The following is a 15,112-nucleotide window of genomic DNA, read 5'->3' on the forward strand; positions in this document are numbered from 1 at the left end:
GGCGGTTGCTCTGGGGACGGGGGTGGTGAAGGCACCAGCCTGGCGAAACTGAGGGGTTGAAAGTTAACGCTGAGCCATGCAGAAACACAAGGCCCTGGGATTCAGCCTGCCTCCTTCAGCTGCCTGGTGGAGTGGAGCTAAAACAGGAGCTACAGGACATGAAGGGGATGTTGAGGGTATGCGTGGGGAATTAGCATTCAGTATTGGCTGGAAGGTTACAATTCTTGTAAAATGTTGAATTTAATGATGATTGCGATGTACACCGGCACCAATGTGTTCATTCTGTTCTGGTTTCTCTGTAGCTCCTAGGAATGACTTCGCCTGTGATGGTCGTGCGTCTTCCCCGGGGTCCTGATGGACAGAGCCGAGGCTTTGATCCGACATCCCCACGGTACCATGCCCTCGCACCTTCCTCAATCCAAGCTTCAAACAACTGCTGTAGTTCCAACTTCGGGGAGGAGCAACGGTCGCGGTCTGGCCTTCGGGAACGCTTCCTGCGCACTCTGATCGCAATGGTGGGCAAGCCGGTAGACTTCACCATGTACGAGAGGGTCTCTGTCACTGCGGTGTTTGCGGCTTCGGACATAGACATCCTAAACTTCCAGGTGTCCCATTTGCAGACGCCATTGGGCGTTCAGAAGGAAGCGCTGCTTCGATGTCCAGACATCATTGCCTATGCCTTTGACCTTTAACCCGGCTATGCTGCTTGCAAGAAGGGAGATTATAACCCTATTGGATGTTCGGGTCCACTCCGGGTAGGGTCTGGCTTCATTGGCAAGGCCACGAGAAGCAAGCATCAAGGTTTTCCCTTTTCCCTTTGTTCTCAGTTCAGGATTTGCTGGCTGTGGCTGAGTTGTGTACCAAGTTCACTGGTATTGTTTATCGTTACAAACTGATCTCTTCAGTAAAGTCTCTTGGCAATATGCTATACTGTACTGAAAAAGCAATAAAGGTTTGGATTATATGCGCACACTTTTGAAGTTGCAATCACAGCTCCCTCATTTTTACTCTCTTAAAAACCGAGACCCCAATACCATCTCCTACTTGTCCAGGACGTCAATACTGGGGACTCCTTGCTGCTTTAAGTCCTTGCTCCTTCTACAACACTACGGGTTATGAAACAACAACCCCACCTGCACCTTTAACATAATAAAACCTCAATGCGAGCAGAATTTGATACTGACGCACGCCAGGCATTATTAGGTCATGACCAAACGCTTGGTGAAAGAGGGAGCTTTTAGACGTGCCCTAAATGAAGGGCGGCACAGTGGTTAGCACTGCTGCCTAAAGCGCTGAGGCCCCAGGTTTGAATCCCGGCCCTGGGTCACTGTCCGTGTAGAGTTTGCATATTCTCCTCATGTCTGCGTGGGTTTCACCCCCACAACCCAAAGATGTGCAGGATTGGCCACGCTAAAATTGACTCTTAATTAGAAAAAAAAAATTATTGCGTACTCTAAATTTATATTTAAAAAAATAGACATCCCCTAAAATAGTTAAGAGCAGCGGTTGACGGAGGGAATTCCAAAGCTCGATGACTTGGCAGCAGAAGGTGTGAGTCGTGGAGCCATTGAGATCGGGGTTGCTCAAGAGGCCTGAATTCAAGGAGTGCAGAGATCAGCACAGTGGTACAGTGGTTAGCACTGCTACCTCACAGCTCCAGAGTCCCAGGTTCAATTCCAGCCTTGGGTTGTCTGTCTGGAGTTTGCACTGTCTCCCTGTGCCTGCGGGGGTTTTTTCCGGGGGCTCCGGTTACCCTCCACTGTCCAAAGATTTGCAGGTTAGGTGTATTGGCCCTGCTAAATTGCCCCTTAGTGTCCAAAAGGTTAGGTGGTGTTGCTGGGTTATGGGGATAGGGTGGCCGTGTGGGCTTAGGTAGGGTGCTCTTTCCAAGGGCCGGTGCAGACTCGATGGGCCGAATGGCCTCCTTCTGCAGTGTAAATTCTATGGGTAGTGGAGGCTAGCGGAGTTAACATGGGGATGAAGCAAAGCCATGGAGGGGTTTGAAAACAAGGATGTGAATTTTAAAACGGAACCATTGCTTAACTGGGAATCATCAGAGACCAGGGAGCACAAGGGTGATGGGGGAAAAGAGAGCTGGTGTGAATTCAGACATGAGCAGCAGGGTTTTGGATGACACCAGGTTTCCAGAGAGTAGGACCTGAGTGGCTGTCCAGGAGTGAGTTGGAATGGTGGCAACACAGGAATGGATGATGGTTTCGACTGTGAGTGAAGCTGAAATGGGGGTGAACATAGAACATACAGTGCAGAAGGAGGCCATTCGGCCCATCGAGTCTGCACCTCACTTCCACCTGTAGCGATCTCAGATGGCCACCTGCAAAGAACCATGGGAATTATGGCCAACCCACGACTCAGACAGAATCAGAGCCTGTGTGTGTATTTGCAACCCAGATAGCTAGACACGATCAAAACCCCCCGCTCGTTTTCATTCTAATGGCCCATTTCCCCAGAACAAAAGAACTACTCGGGTAACCAATACAGATATAGACTAATCGGCGCCACTCCCTTTACTCAGCGAGCCCAAACAGCCACGGTCAATGACCGCTAAGGACACGCCCAGCCATCAAGGCACCCGCCCCTTTATTGGCCAAAATCGAAGGCAATGATTGAAGCCTGTCGAATTATTGGGTCCAAGTTAAGGACCGCCCCAAAGAGCATGAAATCCCAGAGAGATAAGAAGAGACAGCCATGTGCTCGGTCTCTCTTGGATCCGCCCTATGCCAACCCAAGTGCAGCACAACGACCAGACAGACAAGTTCAAGACCAACGATCACTACCAGACAGATGAGCCCAGCAGAAACAGAGCCACCTCTTCCATCCAGCCATGCAAGACCCGGACAAAGGCCTCAGCCTTGTCCCATAGCATTGAGCTGATTGCCCCGAAGTTAAGTATATATTATTGTAGTTGTTAGGTGTAGTTTAACTTGTATTGTTTTGTGTTTCATGTCGAAGTAATCCTTGTGTGTAAAGAAACCACCTTTGAACTTGAACTGACTAATTGGTTGTGTGGTCCTTTGATCGATATCCGGTAAAGCCTTGTGGTGGTATCATTTGATACCTGGCGACTCTAAAGAGCATCGTTATTAATTGGCAACATTATTGGTGACTCTGGTGCCGATTGAACTCCGAAAGAACCCACAAACTTTGAAATCCAATTGCGTGAAAGAGAAAGAACCACAAGTGCAAGCCCATATCGACCAAATCACCGAATTTCGGAAGTGTGCACTAACCTGCGTGCGTACTAACGGGGATATAAGGTAAACTCTTTCGATTGTGTCAAAACTATCGAGGGAATTGTGAACCGGAAAATAGCTTCGGCCATACCCGCAGTTCAAATCTCCGCCTTATCCCCCTGTCCCAAAATAATGATAGGAAACAGAGATTAACAGTAGGAAAAGAGATATTGGAAGGAATTGCCACAAAAGCGATGGATCGGTTACTGAACCCACAGGAACCCGAGGTTGAAGCGACCAACAGAGCAGAGCAGTGCCCCATATTGGAAGAAGAGTTGAGGAATTATTTAAAGGGGAAAGGATGGCACCTTTGCTCCGATTTTTGTTCAAATGAAGAGTCAGGTTCAAGAAGCATAGGACAAAATTGGTAGGGCAACCTAACCGAGGTACGTAAGAAAAATGCAGCAAAAGTGCGAAAGCATTAGTGTCGTGTTGGGCACTGTTGCGAGGCACAGAGGAGGTCGTGAGGACGCTCCGCAGGCAGCTAGTTGAGAAAGAGGAGAAGAATGAGGGAAACAATAGTGAAAGTAAAAAGATTATTGAGCAACTCCGGGAACAGTTGGCAGCTAAAGATAAAGAGATGGCTGATGTCAAACGGGCACACCAATCTTGTTTAGTTCAACTTAGCAGCTTTCAGACCCAGTACGATAAAGCCTACCATGCACAGCGTGCAGTCTTGGTACGAAAAGAGACAGAACAGCAGGTAGCACAGTTAACGAGTCAATGCGCAGATTTAAAGGCAGCTTTACGAGCGCTCCATAGCTCCACTACAGAACAAAGACAGCACAGTAGACCACGCTAAATGTAGACAACAAATTGAGAAGTTGCAGCCACTGCTTTCAGTGCAAAATGGATTTGGGTATACTTTCGGACAAAATTTAGATGAGGAAGGTGCCTCCAATTGGCAAGAACTAAATGAAACCGCCCAGAGAGAGATATGTGGAGGACACAGAAAATCACAATAGAGCCCCCCCCCCCATGCCCAAAAAGGAAAGCACCCGCACCACCGACTGCACAGGCAGCACACACCCCCATGAATCCCGTCACCACACAGCGCAAGCCATTGGATCGGGAAGAGCCAGATTGCATTTACACCACCCCATTATCCATCACCCATTTGAGATGCCTGTGGTGAAATTGGTCCATTCGGACCCACCGCAGACTCGCATAATTTCTTTGAGAGAGTATGCTAGCAAAAGGTTATGTACGGTCTAGACGAAAGGGAGGAAGTTAAAATGAGCTTTGACCAGTCCGTCAGCTCAGCTTTGCCAGAACCCCAGAATGTAGGAGGAGGAACCCGTACAGGAGATGAAAACGGCCATTTTAGACGCAATCGGGTACAACAAGGGAGACCTGTAGAAGGTTTAAACCGCTGTAGGCAAAAGAAGGGAGAGCATCCGACCCTATTTGCAGGTCGCCTTTGGATCCATTTTAAAGCAGTATTTGGGGATTTGAACCGCGCACACTTAGATAACGACGACACAACTAAATGGTCCCGCACTTTAGTCTTGCAGGTCAAAAGGCTTACGACCCCGCAGACCACACACACAATGAAGTGTGGGTGTTAAAGAGACTCTCCAGAGTTTGGGAACAATCCCTTCACAGGAAGGCAGATCAGGAGCAGGTCGAAGCAAATATGCACCCAGTTAGAACTAACCAGGACCCAGCATGGATAAATGAGGGGAGACATGATGGACAGCACCCCAGAGCACAGGCACCATGAGGCTGCTATAATTCTGGACACATGGGACGTTACACACGCGAATGCCAACAAAAACCCCCCCGAACTAGCAACACCACCAACAACCTGGCCCCACACCTAGGAACAATGTTCAGCCCATACACAGTGTTAGCGCCCGTTCAGATTGACGATGTTCGGATTCCTCAACTTGAGTCTGGGACAAATCAGGCAGACCAGTAGTCACAGGTACAGTCCGGGGACATCCAGTAGAATTTCTTTGGGACACAGGAGGGTCCCACACCACTTTAAACTCCTCCACAATGTTCCAGCGTGACAAATGGCCCACCACAGACACCCTTATTGGATTTACCAGACACGTACAGCAGGGATACATCACAGCCCCTGTAGATATTCAGATTGGAACCCCATAAACACCAGACACCCTGTTGTTTTAGTCGACTTGCCCCAAACAGCCGAACACATTCTAGGAATCGATTTTATGAGTTCCCACAACCTTTCCTTTGATCCCGTGAATAGATGTGTATGGAAAATGGCCAAAACAGTGAGAGCCCCCGCTACGCTTACAGGAGGAGACTATGAACATAGGATTTGCTCAGTAGGAGACTATTGGTTTGATCCGCTAACAATTAGTACAGACCAGACAATTGGAGAGGTCCTCAGAAAAATAAAGCTTTCTTCACCTGGAAGATCCCAGGAATGGGCTCAATTTCAAGTCCCAATCCTAAGCCACAGAAGCAATACGGTTTCCCACAACAAGCCGAGGGTGAGATTTCAAAAGTCATCAATAGTTTATTAGATCAAGGAGTAATTCGGCCGGTTGCCTCAACAAATAATGCCCCAATTTGGCCCGTGTAAAAACCCAATGGTTCTTGGCGACTGACAATCGACTACCGAGAACTTAACAAGGTCACCCCTTTTGCAACCCCACCATTGCCATGAGTCCTGAGACCATGCTCAAGCAGGGAGTACAGGCAAAGCACTTCACAGTGCTGGACATCAGCAATGGCTTCTGGTCCATCCCGCTAGACAGGACCTGTCAGTATAAGTTCGCGTTCACATTTCAAGGGCAGCATTATACATGGACGTGCCTCCCGCAAGGAGGCACAACTCCCCCTCCATTTTCCACCGACAATTGGCCAACGGACTTTACAAATTCTCCCGAATGCCTTATACAGAATGTAGACAACTTACTCCGACAGACAGACACAAAGGAAGAGCATGTAAAGCTTCTTTCGGAATTACTAGGTCTTTTGCAATCCATTGTATGCAAGGTCAACCCAAAAAAGCCCAGATCTTAAAAGAAAAGGTCCTTTATTTCGGCACCATTATCACCCACGGGAAGAGAGAGATCGAACAGAAGTGAATTGTGTCAATAGTTAAATTGCCCCTGCCCCACAATATCAGTGTATTCCGGTCATTCTTACGATTTGTTAGATATTGTAGGAACCATATAGATTGTTTTGCCACAAAAGCAGCCCCACTCTCGGAACTCCTTAAAAAGAACGCCCCATGGGAATGGCTTCCTCAGCACACAGACGCTATCAATGAATTAAAACACTCCCTAGGCACAGCCCCCGTTTTGCAAGTTCTAGACCCACACTCTCCCTCTGCCACAGAAGTAACAACCACCGACCGAACCCTATCAGCAGTACTCCTACAGGAAAGACATGACTGCTTGGGACCCGTAGCCTATGCCTCACAAATTTTGGATCCCGTAGAGCAAGGATTTACAGCCTGCGAACGGCACTTACTAGCAGTCTTTTGGGCAGTGCAGTATTTTGCATACATCACAGGCCTTAACCCAGTAATGATTTTAACCGTGCACACCCCAACACAGCTATTGTTAGATGGTAGGTTAAAGGACGGTTCAGTCAGCCAGATCAGAGCAGCTCGCTGGACACTGTTGTTACAAGGAAGGGACATTACAGTCAAACGTATAAAGACCCACACATTTCGAGCAGGGACCCCACATGAGTGCCAGATCATAGCAGCCCAACACCACACAGGATCCTTTATTCCGAAGTCACTGCACACACGAGCAGGCAGTAAAACGCAGAATCCACACACCATAGACAACGCTTTAAAGATTTATGTAGACGGTTCCTCCACCATTGAAAATGGAAAGAGAATAACTGGTTGTGGAATTTATGTAGAAGACGCACAGGGAGGCGCTTTGGAAGAAATATCTTTAAAATTACCTGGCTATCTAGGGTCACAAGCAACAGAACTAGCAGCCATAGCAAATGTAGTGCAGCACCCCAATTCCTTTCCAACCCCTGCAGACATATATTCGGACAGTTTATATGTGTGCAATAGCTTGACAGAATTCCTGCCCCTGTGGGAATCTCGAGGAAATGAAATGAAAATCGCTTATTGTCACAGGTAGGCTTCAAATGAAGTTACTGTGAAAAACCCCTAGTCGCCACATTCCAGCGCCTGTTCAGGGAGGCTGGTACGGGAATTGAACCGTGCTGCTGGCCTGCCTTGGTCTGCTTTCAAAACCAGCGATTTAGCCCATTCATATCCGCTGATGGTAAACCCCTACCCTCAGCCCCATTGTTGAAGCATATTCTTAGAACAGCAAAAGACCGCCTGTATGGTATAATCAAAGTGAGAAGCCATCATCGTTCCTCCCCACCCGGTAATGTAAAGGCAGACGCCTTAGCTAAGTCAGGATCACGCCACGGTCACTTTTGACAATCCCCCGAAAGTGAACCGATTCACGCAGTCCAGGTTTCTCAGACCAATATCGAGGATCTATCCCAGGCCCAAAAGGCAGACGACACTCTCAAACAAGTTTTAGACGGTATCTTCCCAGCCCCCTACGACAAATGCAAGGACTCACTGACGGTATAGTTTTTAAAAATTGAATTTGTGTGGTCCCCACCCAGGACAGAAACCAGAAAATTTACCAGTTTCACGACAGACACAGACATCAGGGGATAGACAATACCATTGGCCATTTAAAACCTTTGTGTTGGTGGCCCGATTTAAAAGCAGATGTCACGCATTATGTTGAGAATTGTTTCATCTGTGCACAGAACAATCCTGAAAGGTACTCCGAGAAGGGACAATTGACACACACCAGACCTGTTAATGGGCCTTGGACAAATTTGCAACTCGACTGCATTGGTCCCCTCCCACCTTGCAGAAATGGTTTCAAATACGTATTAGTGGTAATCGACACCTTTACAAAATGGGTAGAAGCATTTCCCTCACGGACAAACACTGCAAAGGCCACAGCTAAGATTTTGACCCAACAGATATTTACATGCTGGGGACTCCCCCCCCCCCCCCCCCCCCCCCCCCCCCCCCCACAGCATTGAGTCAGACCAAGGTTCCCATTTCACCGGCAGAGTCATGCCCTCACCCATGAAAAAGCGGTCCAACAAGTCACAGACAATATTAAAGCAGCACAGCTCGCTACAGCTGTCCGCACTTTAGGCACTAGAAGGAAGCAGAGTAAGGCCTGCTTTGACAAAACCATCCACCCTCCAGAGTATACAGTCGGTCACCAAGTAATGGTTTCCCTTTACAATCCCAGTTCTTTCCTCTCCCCCAAATTTGCAGGACCCTACACCATTACAGACAAAGAAAGCCCCTCTGTGTACAGATAACGTACCCCAATGGTAAAACTGGTTGGTTCCACATCAACCAGCTCAAAGTCTATGGAACCCAATGTAGCCACTCCCACCACATCTCCCTGGTAATAGCAGACGATTCCGTCCTGCCCATCGACAACCTAGTCCAACCCTCCCCCAGCCCTGACAGCACGTCCACGCCCACAGATGTGACCCCGCCTCTGCCCACAGATACGACCTTCCACCTTGAGCTTGACTCCAATGGCAGCGAACAGCCCGAATTGACCACGATCACTGACCACTGGTACAACCTCCCTGGCCCCAGTCACTCCCGCCCCCGGTGCCACGACCAAGACATGTTTGGCCCCCTATACCCCCTTCCACAACCACAGCCAGAGTCACCGCCCGACAACAGTAACTTGCCCTTCACTGCCACCGCCCCTACGCCTCATGATAAACAAACCAATTTTTGGCACCGCGACAACTCTTGTAGACTGGCTAGACATGACGATTCGGATTCCACAACGGCCCACGCGGCCACAGCACAAAAATGGCAGACACGAATCTGGCAACCGACACATGGTGATGATTAGATTCTGACTCTGGTTATGGTAATCCTTTTACAACGCTTTTTGATACAGAACCCTGAGGTGTCCAGATGATGAGAAAAAGACGCTGCATGAGAATTACCATGCTGCGTTGGATCGTTCGTTACAAAGATAGAATTAGATAGTGTTGATGATGTTGCAGACGCAAACTCAGCGTCATCTGATTTACTCTATTAAGGGCCGGCACGGTAGCACAGTGGTTATCACAATTGTTTCGCAGTGCAAGGGTCCCAGATTTGTTTCCCGGCTTGGGTCACTGTGTGGAGTCTGCACGTTCTCCCCGTATCTGCTTGGGTTTCCTCCGGGTGCACTGGTTTCCTCCCACAGTCCAAAGTGCGGGTTAGGTGGATCAGCCATGCGAAAATTGCTCTTAGTGTCCAAAAAGGTTTGGTGGGGTTATGGGGATAGGGTGGAGGTTCGGGCTTAGGTAGGGTGCCCTTCCAAGGGCTGGTGAAGAGTCGATGAACCGATTGACCTCCTTCGGCACTATAAATTCTATGAAAGCTATCACTTTCTTGGCCCATATGTGAAAGGGGTGGAGGGAAGATAAAGGCAGAGTCTTGACTAATGAGAAAGCTGTTTGAAAGAACTGGCACCGGCATGATGGACTGAATGGCCCCCTGCTGTGTGATTCGCTCTCAGGGCTCCCTCACAGCAGAATGGCCCAAATGGCCAGTTTCTTCACCTTGCTTTGCAGCATTTACGCCTCTGACAGTGAATGTGGAGAAAGATAAGGTGGCACGTACGTGAGGGCTTTCGCATGGCAAAATGCTAGAATCTATTGTCAGAGACATCGTAACAAGGCACTTTAAAAAATGCATTATATGATTAAAAGGAGTCAACACAAATTTATTGAAGGGAAATTGGTTTGAGCCTTTTGAGGATGTAAATAGTGGCTCGATGAGGGATAATTGGTGAATGTATGTACGGGTTACGGACCCCTTATACGGCTTCTCAAAACCTGCAAGGATCCAAAAGCTGATTCCCACTCGAGAAACTACACTCCCTATCCGTCCGTCGCATCTGGGCTGTGGCGTGATGTTCTCCTTCTCTTTGAGCCCCGCCTTACTTATTCCATGCCAGGATATATGTCGCAGAAGCCGGCCTGGCCCGCCCCTCATCTCGTCCCGGGGCACAGAAATCAACCCGACCTTAAGTTCAAATTCATTATTAGCCCGTTCCACTCTCCCGCCCCCACCTCAGGATCCAAAACCCGGAAAATCCACAAATCTGGCCCACATTTGGCCGCAGGCGTCCGGAACACGTCAGGCCCCGGACTTCCCGGACACGGGAAGGTTTCCTGGACACTGGGTCCAGCCCCAGGCTTCCAGGACACAGGGCCTGTATTTAGATATTAAGGCACTCAAAAATGTGCCGCATAAGAGGTTAGAACAGAAGTTTAGGCACATGGAATTTGGGTGACACAGTGGTTAGCACTGCTACCTCACAGCTCCAGGGACGAGGGTTTGATTCCAGCCTTGATGACTGTGTGGAGTTTACACGTTCTCCCCGTGGCTGTGTGGGTTTCCTCCCGGACCTCTGGTTTCCTCCCAAAGTCAAAAGATGTGCAGGTTAGGTGGGTTGGCTGTTATCAATGTACGAGGTTACGGGTCTAGGATGGAGGAGTGGGCCTAGATAGAGTGCACTTTTGGAGGGTCTGTGCAAACTCGATGGGCTGAATGGCCTCCTCGTGCACTGTAGGGATGCAATGGATTCATTTTTAGCATGTAATGAGGATTGTTGATGCACACTCTACCTCCCATGTGAATTCATCTCTGTATCATCACAGCAGTCAACATCCCACCCCAGGCGGAAGTGAAGAAAGCACTTGACAAACTCCACTCCACCATTAACAACCAAGAAACAAATCACCCAAGAGCCCTGACAGTCGTGGCTGGAGATTTCAACCAGGTCAACCTCAGGAAGGTTCTACCCAAACTCCATCAACATATCTCCTACTCCACTAGAGGTGCAAACACCCTGGGCCACTGCTACACGAGCATCAAAGGTGCCTTCCGCATCATTCCCCGACCTCACTTTGGCAAATCCAATGTACCAAAGAAGACAATATGGGTGTTCCCCAATCGGACAACCTGGCTCGACCAAAGGGTTCACTCCCTGCTAAAGTCCCGGGTGGAGGCGTTCAAGTCTGGCGATCCTGACCTATATAAGAAATCCAGGAAGGACGTACGGAATCCATCAGGAATGCCAAAACACAATACCGGATCAAACTGGAGTTCCAGGCCAACGACACAAACCCACGACGTCTATGGTAGGGCTTACACGAGATCACAGGCTACAAAGCAAGGCCAGGCGAAATCTCTGGGGCTGGAGCATCTCTCCCCGATGAACTGAACAAGTTCTATGCCCGCTTTGAACAGTCAGCCAATACAAGAGCCCTGGACACACCCATACCCACTATTACAGAAAGTAAACCCATGGAAAACGACGGGCCCTGTTGGAGTCCCTGGGCGAGCACTCCGAGCCTGTGTTGACCAGCTGGTGAGTGTATTCGCAGATATCTTCAATACCTCACTTCTCCACTCCGAGGTCCCCACCTGCTTCAAGAAGACCACCATAATACCAGTACCAAAGAAGAACAAGATAGCCTGCCTCAACGACTACCGACCGGTGGCCCTGACGTCTGTTATTATGAAATGCTTTGAACGGCTAGTCATGAGATAGATCAACGCCAACCTCCCAGACGGTCTTGATCCGTTGCAGTTCGCCTACCGTGGCAACCGATCCACACCAAATGCTATCTCTCTGGCCCTACAATCAACACTCAAACATCTCGAAAACAAGGACACCTCCGTCAAACTGGTGTTCACAGACAACAGCTCCGCCTTCAACACCATTATCCCGACAGGACTAATAATCAAACTCTACAATCTTGGACTTAACCCCTCCCTGTGCAGCTGGATCCTTGCCTTCCTCACCAACAGACCGCAATCTGTCAGGATCGGCAACAGCACCTCCTCCACAATAGTCCTCAACACCAGGGCCCCGCAAGAATGTGTGCTCAGTTCTCTATTGTACTCCCTATACACACACGACTATCTGGCAAGATTTAATTCAATCCAGAAGTTTGCAGATGATATGACTGTGGTGAGCCGTATCTCAAACAACGACGAATCAGACTACAGAAGGGGGATAGACCACTTGGTTGTATGGTGTACCGAAAACAACCTCTCTCTAAACGTTGGAAAGACCAAGGAACCGATCATCGACTTCAGGAAGCGTAGCACGACACATCCCCCCCTCTCCCCCCGTCTCATCAATATTTCCGAAGTGGAGATGGTCAATAGCTTTCAGTTCCTGGGGGTCACCATCACCAACAGTCTGTCCTGGTCCACTCACGTTGACACAACAGTCAAAAAAGCCCAACAACGTCTCTACTTCCTACAGAAGCTAAAGAAATTTGGCATGTCTGCATCGACTCTCACAAACTTCTACGGATGTGCAATAGAGAGCATCCTATCCGGCTGCATCACAGCCTTGTATAGCAACTGCTCGGTCCAAGATCGCAAGCAACTGCAGAGTGTGGTGAACTCAGCCCAACGCATCACACAAGCTTGCCACCCTCACATTGATTCAGTCTGTCTATCAATCAATCAATCAAAAAATAGGGAGCAGGAATAAACGGGTATTTCTGGGTTAGCATGTTCACTAGCAGCATGATCAGTATTTGGGCCTCAGCTATTCACAGTGACTTAGATGAAGGGACCAAGTGTAACGTAATGAAGTTTGCTTGATGATAGATTGGAAACTAAATGATGAAACTAACTACCAAGCGGAAGTAGACAGATTGGGTGAGTAGGAAAGAACAAGCTGATTGCGGTAAATTGAGAGAACAATGGCATAAACCTACTGAGTAAAAACTGTCATGATAATTTTAGCTGTTTTGTGTTATGCTTATTTAATAAAATATTTTTCTCAGTTCGTGGAAAATGCTGAGGTCAACTAACTTGTAAAAAAAAAGTGAAAACCCATATTTCCATTTTGGACGCAAAATTTTGTTTTTTGCAAAGTCAATCCCTACTTCTTGACATGTGTCCCTCACGGATGAAAGTGAGTATTTCTCCTCTTCTAAAAGGTTTTCTCATTTGAAACGTAAATTCTCTCATCTCCATTCAACCATCTGGAGACACGTTGCAGTTAGCTGGTGCAAATTAACCCTGGGAGCAGTTCCAGAGATGTTTAAGGACCCTCCGGTACATCGTGCAATGTGTGAGCTCGCACACCAAGAGTTGGCAGGCTGTTCAGCTATATCACCGCCAAGTTCCTTGGTGGATGTGTGGAAGTGTCCAGATGCTGTGACTGGCTTTTGATCAATTCTAACAACCCTCACCCCCCACTGGAAATATAACAAGCAGTACAACCATTCAGCTCGAAAGGTCAAAGGCATTGTTTATACTCCACCCACACACACACACACACATACTCCTCTCTTCCTGGGATGTGAGCTATGTGGAACACTCCTTATTCCAGTACCCCCCTGCTCTCCGTAACTCTTTGTCGTTACATCAATGACAGTATCGGTGCCATTTCATGCTCTCATCTGGACCTGGAAAAATATATTCATTTTGCTTCTAATTTTCACCCCTCCCTCCCATACACGTGCTCCATCTTCGACACTTCCCTTCCCTTGACCTCTGGTGATTGACCGCCAATATTTATTACAAGCCCACCCACTCCCACAGCTACCTCGACGACAGCTCCTCACATCCTCCTGCCTGTAAGGACTCCATCCCATTCTCCCAGTAACTTCGCCTCCGTCACATGTGTTCTGATGATACCACCTGCAAAAATGGCACTTCAGACATGTCTGTCTTTTGCCTGAACCACTGTTTCCCCCATGCTGTGGTTGACAGGGCAGTCAACCATGTCTGACCCAACCCCCACATCTCTGCCCACCCTCCCAGAATCATGAGAGGGTTCCCCTTGTCCTCCGTTTTCACCCCACCAGCTTCCACATTCAAATAATTATCCTCCGCCCATTCCGGCCAACCCCAGCATGACACCACCAGGAAACACGTCTACCCCTCAACTCCCTGTCAGCATTACACAGGGACCGTTCCCTCTCTCACACCCTGGTCCACTCCTCTATCTCCCCCAACTCCTCATCCCTTTCTCATGGCACCTTTCATGCATTCACCTGTCCTTTTATGTTCTCCCTCCTCGCCATCCAAGGCCCCAGAAGAAGCAGCGTTTCGCTTGCACCTCTTTCAATTTGATCTGCTTTACTCACTGCTCCCCATGTGACCTCCTCCACATTGGGACTACTTTGCCAGTCATGGCAACCTTCCTGTCGCTTGCCATTTCAACTCGGCACCTTGCTTTCCTGTCCATGTGTTCATCCTTGACCTGTGGCAATGCTCCAATCAAGCCCAACGCAAACTGGGGAGGAGCGGCACCTCATCGTCCGATTAAGCACGTTAACGTCTTCTGGACTCATCATTGAGTTCAACAACTTCAGGTTGACACAGCGCAATTCCTCCAGTCATCTCCTTCCCCCACAGATCATCTGTCACTTGTTGAGTTTCACTTTTACATTCTGCCATCTTACCTTCACGCCACCATCAGCACTTCCTTTAGTCCTTCACTCACATTAATGCTCCCTTTGTCTTTTGCCTTAAATTGCTCTGTGCTTACAGACCATGAAAATGACAGTCCTCCCCAGATTTCTCTTTATCTTTCAGTGCCTCCCCATCTTCATCCCTAAGGCCTTTTTCAAGCGGGTGAATAAGATCATTTCGGACTTTATGTGGGCGGGTAAAACCCCGCGAGTGAAGAAAGTGTTGATGGAGCGCAGTCGGGGGGAGGATGGGTTGGCGCTGCCGAACTTCTGCAATTACTACTGGGCGGCTAATATAGCCATGATTAGGAAGTGGGTAGTGGGGGAGGGATCGGCATGGGAGCGGATGGAGGCGGCCATGTGAAGGCACAAGTTTGGGGGCACAGGTCATG

At 48.7% G+C, this 15,112-nt stretch overlaps 2 protein-coding genes across 3 annotated transcripts in view; one reads left to right on the plus strand and one right to left on the minus strand.

Moving 5' to 3' along the window:
- Positions 1 to 975, plus strand: part of gemin7 (gem (nuclear organelle) associated protein 7) — a 4,624-nt gene extending 3,649 nt beyond the window's left edge. For both annotated transcript variants that reach the window (XM_038785963.1, XM_038785964.1), the window contains exon 2: positions 303 to 975. In XM_038785963.1, the coding sequence (XP_038641891.1) occupies positions 303 to 692 (390 nt within the window). In that variant the 3' untranslated portion in view covers positions 693 to 975. The remainder of the gene's footprint in view (positions 1 to 302) is intronic.
- LOC119957827 (basic phospholipase A2 PA-9C-like) overlaps positions 1 to 15,112 on the minus strand; it is a 39,125-nt gene that overhangs the window by 19,609 nt on the left and 4,404 nt on the right. The gene's annotated exons all lie outside the window — the stretch shown is intronic.

This window comes from Scyliorhinus canicula, chromosome 27, assembly GCF_902713615.1.
Source record: "Scyliorhinus canicula chromosome 27, sScyCan1.1, whole genome shotgun sequence".
Lineage (NCBI taxonomy): Eukaryota > Metazoa > Chordata > Chondrichthyes > Carcharhiniformes > Scyliorhinidae > Scyliorhinus > Scyliorhinus canicula.